At 37.5% G+C, this 12521-nt stretch overlaps 1 protein-coding gene across 1 annotated transcript in view; it reads right to left on the reverse strand.

Annotated features, from left to right (window-relative positions):
* Positions 1 to 1550: 1550 nt before the first annotated feature.
* The window catches only part of LOC136042905 (peroxiredoxin-1-like), a gene marked incomplete at its 3' end in the record, with an annotated part of 31541 nt that continues 20570 nt past the window's right edge, over positions 1551 to 12521 (reverse strand). The window contains exons 5-6 of the mRNA XM_065727831.1: positions 2781 to 2907; positions 1551 to 1745 (exon numbers count right to left, since the gene is read on the reverse strand). Coding sequence (XP_065583903.1) covers positions 1551 to 1745; positions 2781 to 2907 — 322 coding nt within the window. The remainder of the gene's footprint in view (positions 1746 to 2780; positions 2908 to 12521) is intronic.

Raw genomic sequence — 12521 nt, forward strand, 5'->3', positions numbered from 1 at the left:
AACAAGCAACCCCCCCCCCCCCAAAAAAAAAGTTCATACGCGAATCTTTTCTATAAACACCTAGCCCTTGCTCCAGGAGCTTCTAGTGGGATTGTTAACCCCAGAGGCATGGTTATTCGACTTTCAGACTATTTTGAAAAAATGATTTTTTTATATTTTGATCGGATTAATTTGGAGGGAGAGTCTGATTATCCTCTGGTTACCTATGATTCTCCAAATTGAACTTGGAATTCAATTTCTTTGGAGCCTTCTCCAAAGTAAAACCATCCCTACTATAAACACTTTAAATTTTAACAATGGATAACTTGCAATAACATACAGCCCTTGCCCCGAGAACTATACTTTTTTTGTTAATCGGATTTGTTAATCATGTTTTGTTTTTCGATGGGAAATTGAAAGTTTCAGTGACCTCTTGAAAAATCAAAAGTGATTCCAGGGCAACCAGCTCTCACCCCCCCCCCCTCCAGAAAAATAATTCCTGGGGAAAATAACAGCGGAAAATACCGCCTCACGAAAAAAACCCCCCCTGGAAAATGCATTCCCGTGAGGAATTCCCCCACCCGAGAAATACCCCTTGTGGTATGTTGATATCCAATCACTTTCGATTTATAAAAGAAAGACTAAAATACCTGGGGATTATAAGAAATTTTCTACCTCCTTCCTCTCGTCTCTCCCTTAGAGTTAATTTTATGTTTACCCGAAGGCTCAGTCAGAGCTGAGACATTTTGGCATTAAAATGCATCCTTTAAGGTATCTCTCTCTCCCTGGTTACAAAAGAAACAGAGAACCCCATTGCAGAAATTCAAGTACCTTTTTCAGTTTTATAATTTGCCCCTTGTTTACAGAGTGTTTTTTATTGGGAAACATACGGATATATTTTTTGCGCGCGAGTTTTTTGAAGGGGGAGGGGAGAGTTTCCGGATGATTTTCCAAGAGAAAAATTTTGCATGGAGGGAGGAGTCGAAACTTAAACATAGATTCCTCTTTTTCACTTTCCTTACAACTTCTCAACTAAAGTAAAAAATAAAAGAACTCAAATAAAATCTTCAAACTTAGAAAACCATATTCTCCGCGAGGAAGTATTTTCCAGGGAAGGGTTTTTCCATGGGAGAGGGAGGGGTGGAGTAAACGCCTCGATCCTTAGACAATGACAGGGCAAAGAGAACCCCCATTAAAAGACATAAAAGAGGAGAAATAAATCAGGCTTTAAGAATTTGTGATGTCTGATTTTTTTGTGACAACAAAACAGAGCTTTTTTACTAATCATCTTGACAGGTATTTACATCATGACTTTAAAAAGCAAATAATTCCAACAAGGCTAAACATGTAAAGATTCTAACTTGTGTTTTACCCCATGTAAGGAGGCTTATTTAAATGGGATTGAGTTGCATTTAAATACACAGCAAAGCAATATATTTTCACTACTGGGCAATGATTATCAATGCATGCATTTATCATTGTTTTTACAAAATATTTCACAGAAATAAAATCTAATTTTATACACAAAAATTTCTTTACTTAAGATCCAAAAAGGACCACGGTAGACGTACTTGGATAAAACTGAGTACATAATATGAAATTTACTCACAACAGGCAGACCATGACAATCCCAACCAAACCGTCGTTGAACATGATATCCATTTTGATGTGCATAGCGCGTAACTACGTCCTTAATCGTCCCAGCTAATATGTGTCCATAGTGAGGTAGCCCAGTCGCGAAAGGAGGACCATCATAATATGTATAACTAAAAAAATGTACTTTTATTGATAAGATACTGATTTATTGAACTGATTACTCAATTCAACTTTAAAATGATCAGATATTCTGTAAAAATTAATCACGATCAGTAATGCCAAATGACAAATTTCAAACTAAAGGATGACATCAGCTAAAAAAATAATAATAAGGTTTGCGAATAGACTTGGCATTTTTAAAGCCCAAAAATCCAGGTTCAAACAACAAAAATTACTATTAGTGAAAAATATTAAACCTAAAACAAATATAAATTAAAATCAATGATAAGGTAGAACTTAAAAATAAAAAAAGTAAAGGATCGCTCTGAAGCGCGCAGTAGAGCGCTAAAAAAGCAAGTAAAGCACAAAACAGGAGCGCCTATCCCATGTAATACCAAAATAGGCAAAAATAAAATTTAGAGTATTAAAAGTCCGAAGATAACAAACAGCAGCTCGAGTCTGCTCGTCAAAGCGCCAATTTGCGCGCTCAGAAGCACGCAAAAACCGCATAACTGATGGTTAGTTTGAAGAAACTCTGGAAAAAGTGGTATTTTAGTCCAAAACGATAAGCACAATAAGCATCAAACTCCGGATTGGATAAGAGTGGCCTGAAAACGGAGCTCATAACAAGCACTTATACATAGGATATGAAGATGCCACTTTGTTATTGGTTGATCAAACTCCGCACCCACAGTAAATGGCAGAAAGAACACTAAATGTGTACACCTGAGCTGTTGATGTTTTCAGCCTATCAGAATCTTTTCTTCTTTTTAATACGAGTAAGGTAAATCATATCACAGAGCACCATAATTTTATTGGCTCAAGTTGAAATTACGCAAATAAAGCAAATAAGATTGTTGAGAAAAGAACAATATATATCTATAAAGGAAATCAAAAGCTCCATCAAGCGACAACACTAAAACAATATATTTAATATTATAACAAAAATTGGTCAGAAATGACCACCCAGTTTGTAATTGCATTCTTCTTAGAACATTTAGGCTAGTACCGCAACAGTCGTAATGCCAACAATTAAAATTACAAACCTAGGCTTGTTTTTGGACTGATTGAGACATTCTTGAAACGCCTTAATTTCCTTCCAATAGTCAAGAATTTTCTCCTCTTCTAAAGGAAAGTTGAATTTGTCAGATTCTTGTTCACCCATACTAAGATCTGAAAGGTAGAGATAATTTAATACACTAATTAAAAACGTCCCAAATAATAATGTTAAAATAGAACAAAGAGCACAAATTACCATAAGAAAAAATGGCTGGATTGGATACTAAGCTAATAAGATGATCAAAAATATTGAGAGTCTCAAAATGAATATAACAAAGAGTAGAACCGTAAGTAAGTTTGTGCATGAATCCTGTGTAGAACTCTCCACCCGGTTTTCTGTTGAATGATGATATAAGCTAGATAGTTTTTCTGTGCTGTCAATTTCACCTAAAGGGTTACCCTAACTGAAGACAACCAAGAAAGTTGGGCTGACTTCCTTATACTTAAAATTTTTGAATTAACGCCTCTAAATATGAAGAAAAGCATTATGTAATAGATTATTCATGATTATTATAGAAAGTAAAAAAAAACAAGAGCCAAGAGCTCATACGGCACTTGTAACAGGGTCGGAAGAGCCAAGAGCTTCTTCCCATCAAGTTTCATTTCGATCTGTCCACTCTAAGCGTTTTCCAAGATTTCCGGTTTCCTCCTCTAACTTCTCTCAAGGTCACCGGATGCGGTCAGGATTTTAAAATAAAAGCTCTGAGACACAAGGTCCTTCTAAATATTAAATTTTATTAAGATCCATTCACCCGTTTGTAAGTTAAAAATACCTCATTATTTCTAATTTTTCCGAATTACCGAATTAGGCCGCCCCTCCAACTCCTCCGAAGAGAGCGGATCCGACTCAATTATGTCAATCACGTACCTAGGACTCGTGCATATTCTTCCCACCAAATTTCATCCCGATCTCTCCAATCTAGCGCGTTTTCCAAGATTTCCTGTCCCCCCCCACTCCCCCAATGACACTGGAACCAGTCGAGATTTGAAATAAGAGGTCTGAGTTACGAGATCCTTCTAAATATCAAATTTCATTAAGATCCGATCACTTGTTCGTAAGTTAAAAGTACCTCATTTTTTCTAATATTTCCGAATTAAACCCACCTCAACCCCCAGCTCCCCCAAAGAGAGCGGATCCGTTTTCCGGTTATATCAATCATGTATCTAAGACTTTTGCTTATTTTTATCACTAAGTTTCATCCCGATCTCTCCACTCTAAGCGTTTTCCGACATTTCAGGTCTCCCCCTCCAACTCCCCCCAATATCACCGGATCCGGTCGGTATTTAAAATAAGAGCTCTGAGATAAAATATCCTTCTAAATACCAAATTTTATCAAGATCCGATCACCGGCTCGTAAGTTAAAAATACCTCAATTTTCCCGATTTTTCCGAATTAACCCCCCCCCCCCCCCCAGATGGCTGGATCGGGGAAACGACCATTTCTAATTTAATACGGTCTGTTCCCTGATACGCACGCCAAATTTCGTCGTCCTAGCTTATCTGGAAGTGCCCAAAATAGCAAAACCAGGACAGTCAGACCAATAGAAATTACGATTGCTATGTCACCTGGTAAATACCAAGTGCCATTAAAAAATGGTAAAGTTTGGAGATGAGTGACAAGATAATCCAACATCATGGCTACAAAAAACTTCCTGACAAGGGCAAAACTTTACTTCATGAGTCTTAACCTAAAAATATAAACTTTTAATTAAAAGATGGAAATATCAAGACTCCAATACAGGGTTTGTCCTTTTAGATAGACTCTCAATTACCTATCTTGCCTAATCATAATAGCAAAAGAGTAGTACCATCAAATTCCTCATTGTGTTCCAAGAGCAACACTTTGGTTTAGCCATATTTCTTCTTCCTAGCACCTCGATTTCAGCTTATTTCTAGAAAGTGGTAAGGGTCTGACCTCTGCGGTTTTGCGGAAAGTGTAGACCTTAGGCCGGATTGATGAATATAACTTTGCATTTTGGAAAGCTTTGTAGAACTCTTGCATGGGGCCAAAAAGGATGGTTTTGCTTGTCCTTAAGCCAGAGTCTATAGTGTGTGAAGTTACTTGGAGTTTTATAGCCTATGTCAGACAGAACTACCTGAACTTATGCAGTCAAGCTTTCGTTTCATCAAACCATGTTTCTGCTTACAAGTGGAAAGCTCTGTTCTAGCAGGCAAGCAAGCAGGCACCAGTTTCAAATTAAAGATGGACTAAAATCTACAAGTGTTAAATATATTTAACACTTGTAGATATCTTTTTTGAGCGATAAATAGAAAAGTTTACAGAACCAAAAAAGTGGAAACCAAAAGTGCTGCCATCTATTGTTTCCACCCCTTTCTGTTCGTGATTTCAGCTGAGTTTATCATTTGGTCTTTCGCCCTTGGGATTGTGGTAGAGGAATGGTATCAGATGTGCCTCTTAAACTTTAAAAGTTCTTTCACTGATAAAGAAATTAGAGTTTATCCTTTGCTCCTTTCTATGTGATGACATTAGAAACTTGGCCTACGGCAAAAAAGTCAACTTTTGAACTAAGACAGATAGATTTTTTTCCACGGCAGTCGATAGCTCTTGATGAACTCATCAAAGCATATGCCATCCATTTTTTGGTAGAAAAATTCCTTCATGAGATATACCAGTTTGAAAGTTTAAAGGGGTTGACAACTTCAATAGTAAGGTACACACTGAAACCAAAAATAGGCCGATGCCAATTGTGAGACATATAGGGGAGTTTTGAGCGACAGTCGGTTGTTAGCTCAAAATCAATGACAATGAGGGGTTCAGAAACTTTTGCTAGTTCGTGTACCTACTATCTGTTTCCGGTGTGTTTGATGGTGAGATCAATTTTATTCCAGTGGTAAGACATGTAGAGGACTTGTAAGTAATGATCAGCTGTTAGGCTAGAATCATCTTCAACAATGAGGGGTTTGCAACTTTTGCTAGTTACAATGAACGGTTTGCAACTTTTGCGAATTGGTGTACCTAGTATTTATTTTAAGATCCTTACACATTTACAACTTCAGCGTTTAATAGAACCGAGGAAACAAAACCAAAGTGTTACTCTCACAACACTTTACTTGGCGAAGCTGAGCAAAGGTTGCCACAACACCTCACATTGCCCATGCAACGTAAATCTAATTAGACACTGATTCCAAATATAAGCTCCCCTGTAATGATATTTCCACTCTAATCCCCTAATGTAGCCAGAAATAGCCAGTTCTAGTTCCAAAAATTGTAGGGAGGTATATGGACTAACATCAAGTCCTTTCACCTCTTTGACTTCTTCTCTAGAATAACTAGCCACTGAAAGCGCTATTTTCCTCCAGTCTGCAAACAATGAATATATGCAATTATGAGCAATATTACACTGTTATTGATTGTGGGAAGTGCAAGTACCTGAGCTACCTGTCCCCAGCAGTTTAAGGCCACTAGGCCGGCTGGTACCAATACGGCTCTTCCTACTCATTCCCGCTCTCTTCTGCACAATCAAAAACTATGGATAAATCACGTCCTTTTAAAAATTGACTTTTTCAAGCTTTAATCTTTATTAAACAACATTTCTCTTCTTTAAGGTATCAATTGCTGCCTTAAATTTCTTACCATCAATTTCCCATGGCAGGTTAGAATCCAGGATAGCTGTATAAGTATTTGGAATCTTAGCCAAGGAGCATAAACGCTTAAGAGCAACAGTCTCTTCACTCTGAGCCTGGCAATCAAATAATATATGCTGGATTATTTCCTCTGCTGAAAAGCAGATTCGGCAAAAAGGGGAACGATGTAGCTTCCAATTAAATAACAAATTATTTAGAAATAGGGCACCTGATTTCAGCCGGTAATATAGCACTGTATTTAATCTTGTATGAAATGGAGATAACATTACTTTACTGTGATTAACTTTGGATCTTTGCCTGATAATATCTCGTGAATTGAGGTCAGAGGAAGGACTAAGAAATAACATGGAAGCCTGGCTGCTAGAGAATCAGCCATATCATTATATTTGATGCCTTTATGACTAGGAACATGTTGAAAATAAACTTCATTTTCTTTGATCTTAAGATTAAGAAGCTGTCTTCTAATATTATATAAATCCTTGTCATTAGCAATTCTATTAATATTTTGGATCAATAGTAATGGTAATTTAGAGTCGGAGAGACAGAATATATTTTCAGATTCCATTTTATAATTTATAAGTGCGTCCAGGGCCAGACGGATGAAACGTAATTCAGCAGACAAGATAGAAGATCCCAATGGGAGAGGAGAATAGATGTTCAAATTCAGGGATGGGATACATGCTCCTGTTCCGGCTCTTTCCCTCTGGACAGATCCATCTGTATATATTTTTGTATAATTGGGGTAAGCCTTTGAGATGTGTTCAGCCAAAATAGTCTGGATCTCGTAATTAGGAATCAAATCTTTACTAATAGAAATAAGTTCTACTTGACAGCTTGGAGGACTCATTTCCCATGGGGGGACTCAGTAAAGGGATATGCATAAAGTGAATGTTGATTCCAATTTGGGACCTCCAGTTGAAACTGATTCCATGATGAATGGGCATTGGGACAGGCTGACTTCTCAGCAAAGGTATGTGCATATACAGCATACTTGGCTCCATAAGCCTGGATTTGCGAAAAATATTTTATCCTTAGACTGGATGCTCTTTCACTTAGGGACACCAATCCCAACAGTATTCTTAACTTTGACAGAGGAGTATGCTTATGCACACCCAAAGCTATTCTAATAGCAGAATTTTGTAAAGATTCAAGGATTTTGAATGAGGAGGGAGGACGAGCTAAAAAATTTGCCCATATTCAATATTTGAACGAATATATAATTTGTAAAAATCCAAAATAATTTTTGGGTGACATCCCCACTTACTTCCAGCAAGTCTCTTTAAAATACAAAGTCTCTGAACAATCAGAGATTTCAAAGAATTAATATGTTCATGCCACTGCATTTTAGAATCCATTAATAAACCAAGTAACTTCACTGAATTGCAATATGGGATCTCCCTTGAGAAAATTGTCAGTGGATTAGGAGGATCTGCAGTACCATTAGTAAATATAATGGCTTAAGTTTTACTGATTGAGATTGGTAAGCCAAATGCTAAAGAGAATCTCTGGACTAAACATATATCATGTTGAATAAGGCTTTGAAGAAGGCCAATATCTCTTCCCGAATTCCAAATAATCAAATCATCTGCATAAAGGCCAAATGATGCATGAGATACTTGAAATTCAGAACCATACAAGTTGAATAGAAGAGGGCTCAATATTGCACCTTGAGGAAGTCCTCTCGTAATGGGACATTGCTCACCTCTAGACTGATTTACTTGAACGTAAAAATATCTATCGGTTAGAAAAGACTTTATAAGACTTATAAAAGAATACAGGAAGTCAAGATTTATTAGGATTTCCAATAATTTATTGTGGACTACGTTTCCATAGGCATCCGGCCAGTCAAACAGAACAGCCATTGTGACATGTTTTATTTTAAGAGAATTACAAACATCAATTTCTAGCCGGGTAATGTTGTCTAAAGAGCTATGTCCTTTTCTGAAACCTGTTTATTCACCAGGAAAGAGATTGTTGACTTCAGCAAACCACTCAATTCTTGATAAGACAAGCCTTTCCAGAACTTTACTAAAGGAAGGTAATACCGATATAGGACGGTAAGACTTAAAATCACTAGATGAATAAGAAGGTTTTAAAGCTGGAAATACCTGAGCAATCTTCCAAGCATCTGGGAACTTTTGACTTGACCAAATAAGATTATAAAGACTTAAGAGGGCTGTATGAACCACCTTTGGGGACTCAAGAATCCACTTCATATAAATACCATCATAACCTGGGGAAGACTTGATGTTAAGAGAATTAAGAGCTACACAAAATTCATCTTGGGAAAAAGGTTTCATCAGAGTACCCTTATAAGAACAGGTAAAAGAGAGATTGAAAAAGGAGGTCGGATGGGATGAAAATCTGAGCAATCATTTTTAAAAATATCAGTAAACAGATCTGCTTTCTTTTTATCTGACACAATTGGATATCCATCCTGAATGATATCATATCTACGGTCATCATTAGGCTGCTTTCCACTATTTAGTTGGCTAATGAAATTGTGGACCTTTGAAATTAGGATTCCAAAACTGATACTTGAGCTGAAATTCAGCCATGTACTCTGTTTAGCTATCCTACAAAGTAGTTTCACCTTAGCACATGACTGCTTATAAGAGATTGCTGTTGACTGAGATGGGTGCTTTTGAAACATTTTACGAGCCTTTCTTTTTGCCATAACTGTATCCCTACACTCATCATTCCACCAATTCTTGGGTCTTTTGGAGCCATTGTAAAAATGCACCCTAGTCATTGAAATTGCTAATTTAGCTGACTCCAGCAGGATTGATCTCAAATTAGACTCAATGGCATTAATATCAGAATTAGAAGAAACAAAGGAAAAATCTACTTCATTTAATATCTCACGAAAAAGGGACCAATTACCTTTGGAGTTAATAAATGTAGGGACATAGGGTTTGGGAGTGTAGTATAAATCTTGAAATGATGTAAGAATTGCACAATGATCAGATTGAATGGTCGACGCCTTCACCATCTGAACTAGATCATAATATGAAGAAGGACCTAGAAGCAAATCTATAGTTGAGAAAGAGTTAGAAGAAATATCATACCTGGTCTGAAAGTCAAATGGAGTGAAAATCAAGGTGTCTGGAAAATTGGACAATACGCACTCTATTCCTCTTCCTACTTTGTTGCTACCAGCTGATTGTTCCCAGAGAGGACTATGGGCATTAAAATCACCAAAAATAAAAGTATTATTACCTGATAATTCTGCTTCCAAGATACTTTGGATGTCCTTACTCCCACATGGATTATAAAAGGATTTTATGGCAAGATGGTTACCATTGGCTAAGGTAATTATTATACCTACAACGTCTATGTCATCCCTGTAGATAGTTAAGGGTTGAGGGGAGTGTTGGATTGAAACATGAACAAAGATTGCCACACCCCCTCCCTTTCTGTTAGTTGATCTATCTTTCCTGTAGCACTTGTACCCAGGCATTTTGATTTTCTTGTACTGATGAAGATTAGTCTCTTGTAGATAAATAATTCCAATTCTATAATCATTTGCACATTGGATAAGATCAGCAAGTTTATTAGAATTTAAAGAGAAGCAATTCCATTGTAGGATCTGCAGATTAGCTAAAATAGGAAGAGTTGAATAGGTGACATGCATGATACTTTGAGAGAATGGATGATAATTCTGTTTCTATTTCATTGAAAATAGAATTGGAAAAGCAGTGTTCTGCAATTTCTTTTGTTATACTGGCTTTTTTATCTTTAGCCATATTTGATTGTAAGATTAAGTCCACTGATGCAACATATTTAATTAAATTAGTAATATGAGGTCCAACTCTATCTTGCATAGTTGAGTAGAAATATTAGGAAAAGCTGCCACTCTTTCAGACCAGGATTTAGGATTAATTCTAGGATTGTTGAGGGATGGACTAGCTTCAGCCACCTTGGGATGCTCTTTAGCCAACAGAGGGTAAGAAGTCTCAGTAGGAGGTATGAGTGCTTGATTTTGGTTGTTCTTTTGGACCTGTAGCCAGGGTTTTTTAGGAAGGGCTAAATTCACTTCCTTGGCCTCATTAACTCTTGGACCTGATGGTACTTAGGAAAGCTTGGTCAGCTCCATTGCAGCTATAGGGAAAGGGACATTTTCTTGAAGAGCAATCCTTAAAACTTTAGCTCATTGAACATACTTAGGACATGAATTGTGATCTGTTGATTGATGTCTACCATAACAGTTTGTACATTTAGGCACTTCAGTACATATACTTTCTGTAGACAAGGAGTGATTACCAAGGCAATTAGAGCACCATGGTTCAGAAGAAGAACAACACTTAGATGAGTGACCAAGCTTAAAACATTTTGAGTATTGGAGAGGTTTTTCTTTGTATATTTTATGAGCTTTTTGCTGACCAAAAAGGAAAACCGAGTCAAATTGGGAACTAGCAGGTAAGATAAAGAGGACACTCTTACTACTTCTTGTTCCCTTAGAATCTAGCTTGCCCATACGATGAACATCCAGAATCTCCAGCATTTCCCCCTTGTTGTTCATAAGACCATCTTTCAAGTCATCAGTTGACAGTTCCAATGGTATGTTGTACAGCACTATTTTCTGAGAATTTTTCAGGGTTGGTTTCCACCATTCAGGTGTAACAGGGATATTGCCAATTTTTTCTAGGCTAAGTGCTTTGCAGGCTTCATTTCTGTCTAGAAACATAACTGTTAGTGAACCATCTCTGTTGACATTGGAGCTAATTTTCTCAAATCAAAGGATCAGTTTCTGTGTATGCTTGAATTATGCAGACTTATATTAGTTTTGACAAGATTTATAAAGAATAAATTTCCACTGAAGGGGTATGTAGTGATTGTGATTGCTTTGCTTTGCTAGTGCTTGTGTTTATTCTTTCTGTGTGTGATATGCTTGCTTATATTGCTTTTTCTTAATAGGAGCTTGGGTTAAATAAATGCATTAATCACAATCGTTGCTTGATTTCAGAAGCGGGATCTTGGCACTGAAATATAACAGCACTATGGAAGTCCAACAGCCATCCATCAACTGGGATGCCACCTCCTTGGCAGATGAATGGAATCGATTTGAACAGCATGCCCGGTTGATGCTTATAGGACCGCTGGCAGAAAAGACAGAAAAATCTCAGTGTGCCCACCTGCTTATCTGGATGGGAGAAAAGGGACGAGAGATCTTCAATACTTTCGAAATGGAAAAGAGTGAAGCCAACAAAATTGAACCCCTTGAACTTTAAAGACTATGCAATCCCAAAGAAAAACACTGTGTTTGCAAGATACATCTTCCAGAAGAGCGACCAGTTAGAAAACGAAAGTATTGAAAGGTAAATCACAGAATTAAAAACATTGGGCAAACCATGTCTGTACACAGAACAAGATGAAACGATTCGTGACCGAATTGTCTGTGGAATTCGAAACCAAGCTGTTCGAGAGAAACTGTTAGCGGAAGGTGACTCATTAACTCTTGAGCGTGCAGTGTCAAGATGTAGAACCTACGAAACAACCAGAGCTCAGCTAAAATCATTCAGTGGTAGTAAACCAATATCTATCAAGCAGGAAGTTGATGCAATCACACGTGGTTCAAGCCGGAATAGCTTCCGAAATCAGAAAGCTTCTGTTAATAGCCACACCAAGGGTAGAGAATGCTATTTTTGTGATGGATCTTACTCGACCAATCATGCATGTCCAGCGAAGGGAAATCATTTGCAAGAAGCCAAATCATTTCGCAAGGGTCTGTCACCATTTGATGAAGAAACTGAGTCATTCAGAGAGGCAGTCGATGATCAAATAACAATTTTCCTGTATGCCATTGACAAAGGTAGTGGCAAAGATGAAGCCCTTGTCCCACTGACCTTAAACAACCAGCTTTAAGTCAACTTCAAAATTGACACAGGAGCCCAAGCAAATGTGTTTCCCAAAAACATTTTCGACAAGCTTGACCTAAAACCAAGTCTGCAATCAACTAATCAGCGACTGACCAGCTACTGTGGTGCTAGGATCCCTGTCATTGGCACTTGTGCCTTACCTGTAGCCACAAACAGTATCCTAGAGGTGCTCACAGATTCTATGTAGTCGACTCAGCATCGACCCCAATAGTGGGATATCGATCCAGCATAGACTTGAACCTC

The sequence above is a fragment of the Artemia franciscana genome, unplaced genomic scaffold (genome assembly GCF_032884065.1).
Source record: "Artemia franciscana unplaced genomic scaffold, ASM3288406v1 Scaffold_2426, whole genome shotgun sequence".
In the NCBI taxonomy this organism is placed as follows: domain Eukaryota; kingdom Metazoa; phylum Arthropoda; class Branchiopoda; order Anostraca; family Artemiidae; genus Artemia; species Artemia franciscana.